This window comes from Ambystoma mexicanum, chromosome 8 (genome assembly GCF_040938575.1).
Source record: "Ambystoma mexicanum isolate Mex_15411 chromosome 8, UKY_AmexF1_1, whole genome shotgun sequence".
Lineage (NCBI taxonomy): Eukaryota > Metazoa > Chordata > Amphibia > Caudata > Ambystomatidae > Ambystoma > Ambystoma mexicanum.
This window is the reverse complement of record NC_090929.1, coordinates 1727309510-1727323989: the sequence shown is the minus strand read 5'-3', so window position 1 is coordinate 1727323989 and position 14480 is coordinate 1727309510. Positions and strand designations below refer to the sequence as shown.

The following is a 14480-nucleotide window of genomic DNA, read 5'->3' as shown; positions in this document are numbered from 1 at the left end:
GCTTTTGAATTTGGGCGTAGGCCATTTTATCTATAATTTTCAGAAGAAATGGCACTGTAGTAATTGGTTGGTAGTTGGTAGGTATCAAAGGGTCTAAAGTCTGTTTTTTCAATAGAGGGAGCACCCATGATTCTTTAAGGTTGGATGCGATAGTGCCTGAAGAAAATGAGGCATTAATGGGTTTAGTGATGAAGGGGGCCAAGTCTCTAGCTGCGTCCTTTATAAGTTGTGCAGGGCATTGGTCGCCCTGACAGTTAGAAGGTTTAAGCGATAGAATAATTTTTTCTGTTTCAATTATAGTGACTTTGGAGAACTTAAAACAAGGTGGATCCGCAATAGTGTTGGATGGGGATGGGGCGAGGGATGGGGATGGGGATGGGGCGGGGGTAGTTCTAGTTAATGAGGCTTTTTTCTTGGCAATTTTGCAAGGTTGTCACTTTATTGGCTAGAGCCTGCCGTATGTTTGAACACCATAATTTGTCCTTTATACAATTAACTGGCACTGGAACGGGTGCTTCTAACTCTTTAAGGTTGAGAAAAAGTTTGTTCATACTAGATTTGGCCTGAGATATTCTAGAGTTATAAGTTTTGCGTTTAGCTAGGAGCATTTCTTTTTTCTAAAGGGAGGTTCTAGTGCTGGAATTGGTCTTGTTTTCCTCAGATGGATGTAGTCTCCACAGTGCCTCACATTGTCTTTTTTTTGTTTATAGTGTTTTTAGGTGGGGGTGTGTACCATGAGTTAAGATGGGTTTTAGGTTTACTTTGTGTTAATTTGAGCGGCACGATTAAGTCTAGTGAATTGGACATGATTTAATGATATTCCTTGACCAGTGAATCATGTGCCAGGTTTTCTCAGAGCGCTTTGAGTGAAGGAATGGGTGGAGCTAGAGATGCAGGCAAGGAGCTCGGTTCCTTGACCAGTGCATCAGGTCCCAGGTTTTCTCAGAGCGCTTTGAGTGAAGGAATGGGTGGAGCTAGCGATGCAGGCAAGGAGCTCGGTTCCTTGACCAGTGCATCAGGTCCCAGGTTTTCTCAGAGCGCTTTGAGTGAAGGAATGGGGGGAGCTAGCGATGCAGGCAAGGAGGTTGGTGGCTTAAGTGAATGTTACAAGGTGGTGATCTGTCCAGATTTGAGGGGATATGGCGGATATTAGGATATTGCATTTGTGGTCTGAGACCCAGTCCAGTGTTCTCCCTTTATTATGAGAAGGGTGGAGCATTCTCTGGGTGACGCCTAGTTCCACTAAGATATTCGCCACGCTGGATGCGTGTGAATCTTTAGGGTCATTAAAGCCTAGGTTCATATCTCCTAGAAGTAAGACTTGAGATGAGTTTTTTAAGTTGTTGAATATAATATTGGATATATCGTCCTCAAACGTTCAGAAAGGGCCAGGGGGGTCTGTATAGTAGGTGGATTGTAAGGGTCTGCAAACTATTTAAAGTAAGTTTGGCTGTGAGAGTCTCAAGATTTGGTGTCAAGGGAAACACTAGCCTGATTGGAAGGTTTTGGCTATGAGGGCAATACCGCCGCCATGTGTTTCGACTCTATCTGATCTTAGTATCGTATATCCGTTAGGGATAGCCAGAGAAAGGGCTGGTCCTGCGGCAGCATGTAGCCAGGATTCAGTGATCGCTAGGAGGTCAAGCTGTTCTGACTTAATCATTTCAGATTTCTCAGTTGCATGTGCAACCAGGGATCTGGCATTTATGAATGCACATTTGAGATTGGGGTGGGCCGAAGCTGGTGATGGAGAGATTTCTGTACTTTGGGTCTTGGAAGTGGAGTGATGATCCGCTCATATGTAGGACGACATTTTCTTTTGATAATGGGTGTTTCAGAATTAGGGTTGGATCTTTTGTTCGGCGTGGCAAGGGTTCTAGCTAAAGGTTCATAGAGTTTAACTAGTCTTGAGCTGAGTCTTCCATTTCTATCTGTGGTGGCATAGGGTTTGGAGTAATGTGTAGGCCATTGCTGAAGGGCCAGGTTAATTTAGCTGCCCGTTGAGTACTTATAGGGGTAAAGAGCAGGGCCATAGTAATGTTAGGGTTCATATAGTCAGGGTAATCCAGCAGAGGTGACGCTATACAGGCAAAGGCTATTGAAATGATAAGGAAGGACAATAGGCTCCTTGATTCTTGCATTTTAGTAGTAAATGCTATAGCGAGATAGATCATAGGATGGGCTACCTAAGGAGTACAGTAGCTTGATTCCTAGATGTGTGGTAGGTAATGGTATTACACAATAAGGGCTAAAATAGATTGAATCAAAAATAGGCTAATTCCGAGTCCCACTAAATAGGCTGGATTCAACAGACGATAATTGGAACAAATATATGCAGCATGGAGTGAATAAAAAATAGCACAAAGTATGCTTGCTTAGATTAATAGGAGTCTCTGTAGATGTAACAAGGCCATGCTTACTCTGGTCATCTATATAGACTACTAAGCTAGGTGAGTCTTAGTCGCGTAAATCACTAATTAGTCTCCACCCCTAGGGAGGAACAATGCACAAGTCAACTAGGCACAATAAAACATACTGTGAATAGATTAGGCTAGTCCCCAAAGTGGAGCAGTACATGAATAGACTTGGAAGATACAAGTAGGCAGTTGAGCATGTGCAATCATTATGCAACAACTAGGAACATTTCAAGCGCAGTAGGCACAGGCTAGCTGTCGCAGGTATGGTAGCCGATAGTTAAGTAAGAGGGTGGTCAAGAGAATAACGTATAAGGCTAGATAACAATGACCAGATTATCCACAATGCGCCATGAGGCTTACTAAAAGCATTTTAATTGTTAAACAGTGCAAGGTAGATAACGTTTGGAATAAATAAAACATGGATTGACAGGCCAAGTGAACGGGCTCGTGGGAACGGTAAAGCCATATCGTATAGAAAAAGAGGAGATGAGTAGCATCAACCGTTCACGTGGGTCCTCCTGCGCTTGAGACCCGAGTGAGACCCACGTGAGCGTTGAACGTTCGGGATTACAGTTGGGAGGGCAGCAGAGATGAATAGTTTTTGTCAGAAGCCTGGCCGCCTCTCTTCCATGCTCCCATTCTTAGTCAATAAATGTGACATATTACTTACCCTTTTCCTCCGATTAACAATCTCTACAAGACTGCAGATTGTGGGCGTCCGCAAAATCATCTTTGACAGAGAACAGTTCATAACAACGGGACCAACTCATGAGCTAGGAACGACAGACGCCATGTACGGCACAGATTGAGATTGGCATGGTACCCAAAGGAGAACCCGTTCAAGATCAGGACCTTGGGTCCACCTGAATCTAAAATGGCTGCACAACCCCTTGTAGCCTCAGCCTGTGGAGTCACAGAGAATACTACACCAGGGGTGGCGCCGGATTGGAGAGTTACACCTAGGGGAAGACAAAGGTAGGCATGAGGAGAGAAGGACTTCTACAGTGACTGACAGTGAAACTGACCCAACAATTGTGGCCTGGCCTGACATAATATTCTATCAACCGCAGTACAAAAAAGGAATAGCAAACCTCAGAGTGTGGTAGTTAAGGAGAGAGATAAGACAGTAGTCCTCGGGCTCACACAGATAGTGCAGGGATGACAAAGAAAACAGTTGAAGCTGCTGTAGCCTAGTGAGGAAGGTTTAGGGGTGCTCAGGCCATCAAGATCATCCTTTAAGAAGTTAGCTAGGGCTAAGGTGAACAGTAGGTGGAAGAACGTTTGGTCAACAGATCAAAGGCTTATGGCTAGGCCCCTTCTAAACACTGGGAAATGTAATAAGATCTAATTATGGAAAGAAGAAGCAAACTTTGATGTATAGCCCAGACACTGGTGTAGTAGCAAGCTCAGCGGCTAAGTACAGGAGGATTGCTAGATAAGACTAATGTAAAGGAAAGGAAGGCCTTAGCAGAACAGACCATCTCTTATTATACAGGAGCGTAAAAAAATAGCACTGGCACCTTGGCCCGCACTTAGGATGCTTTGTGCTATAGCTCTACTTTCTTTAGTGTCTTACCCCAAGGGCTAACACCCTGACACTTCTCAAAAAGTCTTCTACTGGCCAAATACCACCCCACTGCAATTACTCCTTTAATGGCAAAGCACTTGAAAAAATTTCCTTCCCCCAACTCCTGGAATTTACTGAAACCAATGGCTTGCTACGCGACCAGCAATCACGGTTTCAGCCTATGAGGAGACAAACTCCGGCAGCCGCTTGATAATAAAACTCTGGTCATCCTCTCCTGCTGGATCTATCTCTGCCAGCGACAGTATCAAGCATTCCATGCTCCTCGACCAGAGGAAAACATATTTAGCATTAAATGCTAGGTGGATCCAGCAAGTCCAGGTCATGCTAGTTTCCCTCCCTGCCTACTAATCGCGAAGTTCCCCAAGGATTCATCCTCTCCCCCTGGCCTTGTTACCTCCTAACTGACACCCCTTTCCGATCTGTTCTGCCCTTCTCTTGTCCCTTTCAGTCTTATGCTGATAACTTGATGGGAACCCATCCTCTGCCCGGAGGCAGACTGCAATCTGTTTCTCACGTCGCCAGGGCTGCATGTGCCAAGTCAATTTATGCTTCAATGCAGCATATTGATAATTTATTTCTATTGTGCTCATACACAAGTGTTTCAGAGCGCGACAAGGCAAGGGAAGCGGAACAGAGGAGAAACAAAAACAACAATGATACTAGGCCCAGTGACATTGAGAACGCGCACGTGCATGGTAGAGGGGGAGAGGGAGAAGTGCATGGAAGAAGGAACAAAAGGAGAGTGCGGAGCAAGGAGGGAAAAAAAAATAATAATAATAAATACATTAATAAATAAAAAGGCAACAAACAGAGGGAGTGCATCCAGCAAGTGGCACTGCGGGGTTTAAGGCAGCAGGCTGGGTAGGTCCAATAAGTGCAGGAAGAACAAAACAAAGGGGGGGGCTGTATGGGTACAGATACAGACCCCAGTGCAAGGGATGGCCCCGGAGGCAGTGCGTGCGGGTGGCAAGAGGAGCATATACCTGGGCCTGGAGGAAAGAGGGTGGCCAGGTGCATGGTGCCGAGGGAGAGTAGAATCAGCAGGGGAGAGGGGGGGGGCGAAGGCAGAAGCAAAGAGGAAGGTCTTGAGGTGCTTTCGGAACTGGAGATGGTTCTCCTCAAGTGGCAGCGAGGCTGTTCCAGAGGGAGGCCCCAGCCGAAGACAGAGATCTACCCCCAGCTCGTTTCTTTGAGAAACGACTGACCCTGAGGGAGTCGGAGGTAGGGGAGCGGAGTGCTCGAGATGGGAGGTATTTGCAGAGGGACAGCTGAAGGTATGTTGGACCCAGGCCCCAGAAAGCCTTGTGGACAATGCAGAGGGTTTTGAATTTAATCCTTGCATCCACTGGGAGCCAATGGAGAGATTTCAGAGCTGGAGAGATACGATCCCAAGGCTTGAGGCCAAGGACAAGTCTCACAGTCCTGTTCTGGATAAGTTGCAAAGGGCGGAGAGTAGAGGTAGGTAGATTAAGAAAGAGGCTGTTGCAATAGTCCAATTTAGAGAGAACCAGAGCTTGGGAGACAGTGAGCTTCTGGGGGAATAAGAGGAAAGGAAGAGTGCCTCTGAGGAGGTGCAGTAGGAAGTTTGACTTTTTTGATACATCAGCAATGTGGGCGTAGAAAGGAGAGTGTGGAAGCGAAGGTGACACCAAGGCGGGGATAGAAGGAGGGCCTAGGGAGGCCGGCCAGAGAGTGAGGGGAAAGGGGGTGATGGTGTGCCAATGAGTTGGATCTCAGTCTTGCTGGCATTCAGACAAAGATTGTTGGCGGCACACCAATCTTGAATGGCAGTTAGGCAATCATTGATGAGAGAGGTGGAGGAGGTGGCCGAGGGCAGCCTGAAAATGAGCTGAGTGTCATCTGCATAGCACTGGAAGTTTGAGCAGAAAATGGCAATACAGCGGGCGAGAGTTGCCAGGTATAGGTTGAAAAGCCAGTGCGAGAGGTTGGACCCCTGGGGAACACCACAGGTGGAGAGGAAGATAGATGATAGGAAGGACCCAAGTTGGACCTGGGAGGTTCGATCAGAGAGGAAAGAGGTCAGCCAGGCCAGAGCCTGATCGGTGATGCCCAGGTTATCACGGAGACGGTTGAGCGCTATGGTATGGTTGACCGTGTCGAAGGCAGAGGAGAGATTGAGTAGGATGAGGACAGAGGGAATGTTAGAGTCAAGGTTGGAAAGCAGATCTTCACGGATGTTCAGGAGAGCAGTTTCCGTGCTTCTGCCGGATCTAAAGCAAGACTGATGGTCATAGAAACAGCCAACAGAGTCAGAATGAAGGATTAGCTGAGAGATGGCCAGCTTTTCAAGGAGTTTGCCCAAGAAGGGGGTAATGGAAATTGGGCGATAGTTGGCCGGATAAGAGGGATCAGCTGTGGTTTCTTGAGGAGAGGATGCACAAAGGAGTGCTTAAAAGAGGAGGGGAAGGATCCTGAGGCAAAGGAGTGGTTGCAGAAATCGGCAAGGGCCGGAGCGAGGGTATCAATGTGGTCCTTGATAGTTTTAGAGGAACAGGGATGAACCTGTTTTGACAAGGCTTTCATAGATCAGACTTGTCTAGCGACCTCATCAGGGGAGAAAAGAGGAAAGGAAGAGAAGGAGGGAGGGGGGATGGCTGGAGGAGGGTCAGCGAGTACAGACGGAGAGGGGATAGTCTGAAATCATCCAACGGGTTCTACTATTCCTCCTTCCTGACCTTTTCCTGGTCCCTCTCTAGGCCACCCACCTGCTATGGCCCCCTCCACCAGGAGACAGTCATCAGACTCTTATTGTATTTCTTTTGTACTCAGGTGTATATAGTGCAAGTCTAGCTAAGAAGCAATGAAGAGCAGTACAAGTGATATGAGGTTAAGAGATGTTGACGGAAGGGGAGGTTACAGGTTATAGTCCTCTCGAGGCATCAGTGCAAGTCACATGAGGTTAAGTCGATGGAAGGGGAGGTTACAGTACAGCACTCGCAAGGCTTCAGTGCTAGTAATATGATGTTAAGAGATGTCGACAGAAGGGGAGGTTACAGCTTATAGTTCTCTCGAGGCTTTAGTGGAAGTCATATGAGATGAAGAGATATCGACGGAAGGGGAAGTTACAGTACAGGTTACAGTCCCATATAGGCTTCAGTGCTAGTAATAGTGTTTCGCACCTTGAAACACTTGTGTATAGGCGCGTTATAAATGCCATATCATATCAAATCATAATATGATAAGAGATGTCGACGGAAGGGGAGGTTACAGTACAGCACTCTCAAGGCTTCAAAGCTAGTAATATGATGTTAAGAGAGGTCGACGAAAGGGGAGGTTGCAGGTTACAGTCCTCTAAAGGCTTCAGTACAAGTGATATGAGGTTAAGAGATGTTGACGGAAGGGGAGGTTACAGGTTATAGTCCTCTCGAGGCATCAGTGCAAGTCACATGAGGTTAAGTCGATGTATGGGGAGGTTACAGGTTACAGTCCTCTATAGGCTTCAGTGCAAGTCATATGATAAGAGATATCGACGGAAGGGGAGGTTACAGTTTATAGTCCTCTCGAAGCTTCAGTGCATGTCATATGAGGTTAAGAGATGTCGACGGAAGGGGAGGTTACGGGTTACAGTACAGGTTACAGTCCTCTATAGGCTTCAGTGCTAGTAATAGTGTTTCGCACCTTGAAACACTTGTGTATAGGCACGTTATAAATGCCATATCATATCAAATCATAATATGATGATAAGAGATGTCGACGGAAGGGGAGGTTACAGTATAGCACTCTCGAGGCTTCAGTGCTAGTAAAATGATGTTAAGAGATGTCGACAGAAGGGGAGGTTACAGTCCTCTATATGCTTCAGTGCTAGTAAAATAATGTTAAGAGATGTCGACGGAAGGGGAGGTTACAGGTTAGTCCTCTTGAGGCTTGATTAATATAATAGACTTTATCTGGGTCTTCACAAGAACTTACAGCACCTTCTATAGAGTGGCCGCATCCTCGGATTGCACAATCACATCACTCCTGGCCATAAAGCTCTGCACTGGCTCCCTGCAGAGGCCCAGATCTCATTCAAGGTCCTCTGTATCATGCACTGGCCTCCAGGTGCCGTGGGCCTGAATACCTCCAGTGCATGTGATGGCTAGATACTGCCAGTCCAGGCACCCACGTTTGTCCTCTTCCAGATCTCTTGCTGTGTGCCATGGAAGGATAAAGACGCATGGAGGCATGAACCTCAGATTTGTAGGCTCCTATCTTTGGTACTCTCTTCTGGCCCCTTGAAGGGGGGTAGGAAGTCACCTCTGCTTCAGTAAAAGACTAATAATGCTCAGACGCAAGGAATTATTTGACCTGTAGTCAAGGACTCTGGTCATGAGGCACCTATTTTTTGTCTTGCACTTATATTATTCTACCACTGATTTGCACTCTCACCTCACTTGGTTTTATGAGGTATCATCCGTCTGTTTTCTCCAAGTACCTGTGCATGGCTTGCACTCCGCACCCTTCCCTCGCCTGTGCAAGTATCTGACCTGAATGTGAAGATATGTTTCCTCTCTCTCACACCTTCCACTTGTGGCGCCATGAAGTTACTGGGGTTCACAGAGGGTAAAACGCCTCACAATAAATAAATAAAAAGAGTTGAAACTTAGGTAGAGGGCATATACATTTTACCCAGAGGTCCCGGAGTATGGGTAACAATATCTACTGTCATAATACTTGCGAGTACCCTAAAAGCAAGGGGATGGAAGGACTTCCATCAATCTGGAGGCTGTCACCTCATCCTTTGGGGTAAAGGCATTGTCACCTAGATGTCATGACCATCTGGACATGCTTGGACCACAGTCATCATCTGGAATTCACCTCAGCTACACCTCACCACCGTCAAGGGCACTCCGCTCCCTGTGACTGCATGAAGGCCGGTTCTCGTGCTGGGCATAGCTATGGGAACCCTATTTGGCTTCTACACTAGGGACTGACCTTGGACCTATGGCTCTTCAAGATGAGGATTAGCATATCGAGAGACTTTGGACCCCCAGTCCTCTAGATTAGGAAAACCTTGCATCTACCCTTCGACCCTGGCCTGTTTTACATATTCCCTCTCGAGTTACCTGCACCTCATAGGAGTCTTCCACCTCACACGCAAGTCAACAGGCACGTATTGGCTCCCACGAGGTATGGGGGGGTTGGGCTTGTTACTCCCCTGGGAACAAGATACATTGTGAGACAGTCCACAGCCAGAGAGGCGCCCTTTGCACAGGTGGAGCCTAAGACCTGGCTTCACCCTTCATTGCGAGAAGGCCACTTTGCATGCAATTTACTCCACCAACGTATTTGAAAATAAAATGTCTTGATGAACATATATACTCTCATAAGCATGTTTGCAGCCTTGTGACACGTCACATACATAGAACGCGCACTCCTGTCTATGCATTCGATACCACCTGCTGCCTGCTCTGCAATGTTCTATGATTTTTCCAGATCACCTGGATTGCTTGAATAGGTCTTCATATTTTCAATTTTGCTAGTGCTCGGATTATGTCTGCTTTTTGTTCCACTGTCATATTTCTTAAATTATGAATGATTGTTTTACTTTATGTAGGTTTTCTTTGATGTTCGGTCAGGTGGCTCCGCTGAATGAAGGTTTTCTCACATCGAGTGCACGTGTACGGCCTCTCCCCGGTGTGTATTCTGATGTGCTTATCCAGATTGTCTTTGCGGTGGAATCGTTTGTGACAGAAGATGCAGAGATAGGGTTTTTCACCTGAATGTATTCTCTGGTGAGTGGTAAGATGGCTCTTGTGGAAGAAGCTTTTCTCACATTCGGAGCATGCATATGGCCTCACTCTTAAATGTGTTCTCATAGGACTGGTGGCCTGGCCCGTTGGACTGCAAGTCCTCTCAGCTTCAGAACGTGTGTATGGTGTCCGATGTTGCTGAGTGCTTGGTAGGTAATGCAGCAGACTGCTGTCATACTCAATATATGTGTCCGAGGCGCCCGATTCAGGGTTTCTGCGCTCTTCATATGAACGGATAGGATTGCTGAAGCTACTTTCACACTCAGCCGCTCTCTCTTCTCCCACTTGTTGATCACAATCTGCCCGCATCTGCCTTGCGTAGTTTCCTTCCATATAAGAGCTCTGGGGAGCCATTGTGTTGATTTTCCCTGAACAAACACCTGCTGTTGTTCTTTCGTATCCTTTTGTAAAGTCGCCAACTTTCTTTTTCCTTTTCGTGCTTTCATCGCCTGTTAAATTAAAAAGTGAATCAATATTAACATTCTTCTCACAAATCAAAGCAAAGGCTATGTTCTTTGATCGTATGATTTGCAAATCTTACGGAGTAAAAGATAATATTGCAGTGCACACTGGCAAATGGAATAGAGCTATTATATAGGGGGCCTTCAACCCCCATTAACTATCTGGGTGTCGTCTATAAGGAGGTGATTTTCCCCCGATATGATAGATCACATATTTGCAAAGGATTGCTTTATCATTGATTCGCTTTCTAACACTTGTGCATGAGCAAAGAAAAAGGTTGGTTAATGAGAATAAGTGGGTGCCTAGAAGTGTGGAAATCGGTGCTATAAGGCTGTAGACTTTTCAGGACAGGCGTGCTTGTTATGGGGCTGCATTTCTCTATGGAGGCAGAAGCGCGCCTAGAAGCACACTAGAGTGCGCAAGAAAGAAGTGGTGTGTGTTTGCACACAGGGGCGATGCCATGTATTTATTAAAGGTGTATATGGTATCGCAAACATGAATTTGGTATTTCATTTTGCATTTATTAAGTGCTTTACAGCAAAGGGATGGTAGACGGTATTTAGTCAGAAGAAAGTGACTGTCGTGACCTCTGGCCAGGTGTCCATAGCTTTCATTGTGACTGGAGAGTGCACAGCTTTTTTGAAAGCTCGCAACACATGGTAGATTAAGGGACACTGCTTGATGGCTTAATGAAGTCCCTGCTCAGTTATACTCTGTGGAGATCTCTGGGCACTCACAGTACTTGCAATGTTGTGTTTCGCTTCTGGGGCTATGCCTGGATGCCTCATCTCTATTCCACTGCCTTCACGCACACGTCTCCATCTTCCCAGAAGGTGGTGTCCCCGAACCGCTCTCGTCGTGAGGCTGCTCAATGGCTTCTATCCGTCTTTCATTCTCATCCCCAGCATACCCAAACAGGGAACACTCTGGTGGCTCTGTGTTTTCCCTGCCTCTGGAATTCCTCATTTCTCAACGCACCCAATGTGCAATGTTCTGCGATCCTCTGGGTTTTCCACTCATCTCATTTTAACCGCTGCCCACTGGTCCTGTGTCCTATCTCGGTTCCATCTGTCCTTCCAAGTCTGACACCTCTCTGTCTCTTCACAGCTTTCACAGCTTGCAGTGAAACTCTGCCAGGATTCCTTTCCTTTTCTGTCTTCTCAGTCTCTTGGCGGCACAGACCATAGAAAGGGAATAAAAAAAGATTCCACGCTCCATCCAAGAAGGTCACTCACCATATGCTCTCCGACTCAACCTCCACATCCCCTCTTGAGGATCAAAAGGAGTGGGAAAAATAGAACAAAAAATATGCATTCAGTGTATTTCTCTCCACTCCGGTGAAGCATGGTGAAATGAAACAGTTAGATGGCCAGAAATCTGTAAGATATGCAAGTATTGGGGTGCTTCATGAATCATGGATGACTGGAACAATGGGTCATGATCTGTCTTCCGGCTAACAGCCAAGAGCTTCAACCAGCCTCTTGATGGCCAAACATTCTTGCTTGATGGCGGAATAACACATTTGTTTGGGAAACAGCTTTCAGCTGATGAAGAGGATAGAATATGTGTTAGAACCACTGCCAAACCTACCCTTGTTGCATCGGTTTGGAGTGTAAATGGTGGGTTGAAATCTAGTTTTTATTAGCAATTGTTCTATGGGTAATGGTCGATGACATAATGCATTCTTCAAGTCTTAAAAGGCCTTCACTGCCGGTTCATTCCATCACAACAAACTGGGCTCACTGTAAGATAGCCTGGCCATCAAGAGACTGGCCCGGGTAGAAAACTACGTTATAAACCAAATCGATCCTAAAAAGGACCTTAGGTCTTTCTTTTTTTCAGTAATGGGATATTTTGCATGGTTTGTACCCTGGTTTTCTTCGGTTTTATCAGTCTATCCCTGACATGATACTGCACCAATGATTTAGAGAGGGTAAACATAGCTAGACTCAGTGTTCTTTACGTGAAGCTTCAATGTCAGACTGTGGATGATACAAACAATACAGGGATATTCTTGTTTCTTAAGATATCACCTCAAATGTTTGTTTTTTTACCTACCTGTTATCTTCAGACATTTGTAAGACGCAAAACAGGGACCGTAAGGCTTTCTTTGTGCTGGTGATTCTATATCCAACTATTATTGTTGTGTTGCCTAACACTCACCCTAGCTCCAAGAACACCCTTTCCCTTTGTGGTGTAACTAGCCCTAGAAAGCGCTTTGGCAACGCCCATCTAATAGGAATAGGAGGAGGGAAACTGGCCCTAATGCTACAATGAGACTAATACCATTTAGCAATTGGTTGACCAGCAGATTCTAAAAGTACCTTTTCATTAAAACAACAGGTTGGAATGTTTCTTCCAATCCTGTGTCCAACGGATGGTCAGGCAGTTCACGTGGGACTGAATTCCCCAGAATTTCAGTTGCCTGCTTTTAAGAGGCTTTGGTGAGCTCTTATATTGGACACTCTCAAGATTTGCTATTTTCTGATGAGTGTCATTCTTTCCTCTTTGTCTTGCATAAACTCATACATATGTTTTCTTGGAGGTTTCTTTTATTCTTCCTGGATCATACCCAGTACATCCTGTGGATTTCTCCCATAAACCATCTTAAACGGGGAGAACTCAGAGACGGATGAAGAGTCTTCAAAATGACAAAGAGGTCCCAGAGTAACAGCAGAACTCAATGTTGTCTATCGTAGTCAACAAGTTTCTTTATGAGATGTTTCAAAGCTGTATTAAACCTCTCAACAAGGCCACCGATCTGTGGATGGAACGTTGAGGTGCAAAGGCCCGTTCATCACCTTAGAAAAAGAGCGCTGCTCTGTTAGGATTTGCCAGAGAAGAACCTACACTCTAGAAGTATTGTACTATGACTTCTACAATGCTCTGGAAAAGATTCTGGGAATAGCATAGCATAGTCCAAAATGAAGACGACATAATGGAATCAATCATTTAATAGTTTGAAGAGTACTTTGATATCCCTTCCTATTCATCTGAAAGTTTGTCAATGATATGCAGATGTTAAAAAAAAAACGTTGGAATATCGTTGATGCTCGTCTTTGACAAATGTTGCAAGAAAAATCTCCACTCGCCCCGCCAGAACTGCCAATTCCTTCTGCCTTCAGATACCCAAATTCAGACAAAAAAAAAACAGCTGGCAGCAGCTTCCCAGTTAAAGCAACCCATTATTGGAATGCTCTCCCACTTGACATCAGAACAGACCAGTCTTACTATAGCTTTAGACAGAACATCCTTGCATGGCTACACTCCAATGACCCCCAAGATTAACCACGTACCAACCCACACCGACCAACCTGACTGTACATATGTATATTATTCAGCCGATGTATCATGTGATGTAATGCGTATGTTTATACTGTGCCTGCAACTAAGTTTTTAAGTAATCTTGTTTTTCTGTTCTCTGTAGCGCCCTGTTACCCTAGGGTTTGGTGACGCCATACAAAATCAATAAATAAACAAACAAACAATGGTAGTATAATTATTATAATTGGTTATTTATAATGCGCTTAATAGCAAGGGATTTCTAAGCGTGGACCCGGGGATCGAACCTGTGTTGCTGTGCATCGTCTTGCTTTCAAGTTGAGTACGTTGCCCCTGAGCTATCCTCCCAAGATGAGACGTATCTGTCTATGCTACTGTTTATTTCAGGCTAAAACCTGCTCAAGACATCATCTTGTGTCTGACCTACCCCTATAAGTGCAGCCGTGAAGGGGGCAGGATGAGATCCATGACAGACTATGCAATTCATTGGCAATTAGTAGTTGCCAGCATTGTTACATGTTCCCTTTTGGATTAGTCTCCACCCTATGCAGCAATGATATATGCTATGATATTATATGGCATTTATAATGCGCCTATACACAAGTGTTTCAAGGCGCAACGAGGCAAGGGAGGGGAACAAAGGGAGGACAGACAGCGATCCTACTAGGCCAGGTGTCATTCAGATCGCGCAAGTGCGTGGGAAGGGACAGGGACAGTGCAGTACATGGGAATAGATATTAACAATAAGTAAAGTAACGGCCAGCAGGTGGCAAGTGTAAGTGCAGACATCAGGTGTCAAGAGCTGGTAGGGGGACTGTAGGGATACAGAAACAGTCCCAAGTGCTGGGGTAGCTAGGCAGGCAGTGCAGGTGTGTGACGTTGGTGGGGGAGGACCTGATCAGAGGGCCCGAGATCAGAGGGTGTGTAGGTAGCCAGTGCAGTTCCAGTTACAGCCAGGAGGTCAGCAGAGGAGAGGAG

The 14480-nt window shown here is 45.7% G+C and overlaps 1 protein-coding gene across 3 annotated transcripts in view; it reads right to left on the bottom strand.

The window, feature by feature from the left end:
- The window catches only part of LOC138473370 (zinc finger protein 282-like), a 391100-nt gene that overhangs the window by 30057 nt on the left and 346563 nt on the right, over positions 1-14480 (bottom strand). The window contains exon 8 of one of the 3 annotated variants that reach the window (XM_069612060.1): positions 9554-10207. The exons of the other annotated variants lie outside the window; for them this stretch is intronic. Coding sequence (XP_069468161.1) covers positions 9555-10207 — 653 coding nt within the window. The 3' untranslated portion in view covers position 9554. The remainder of the gene's footprint in view (positions 1-9553; positions 10208-14480) is intronic. 3 annotated transcript variants of the gene reach the window in all.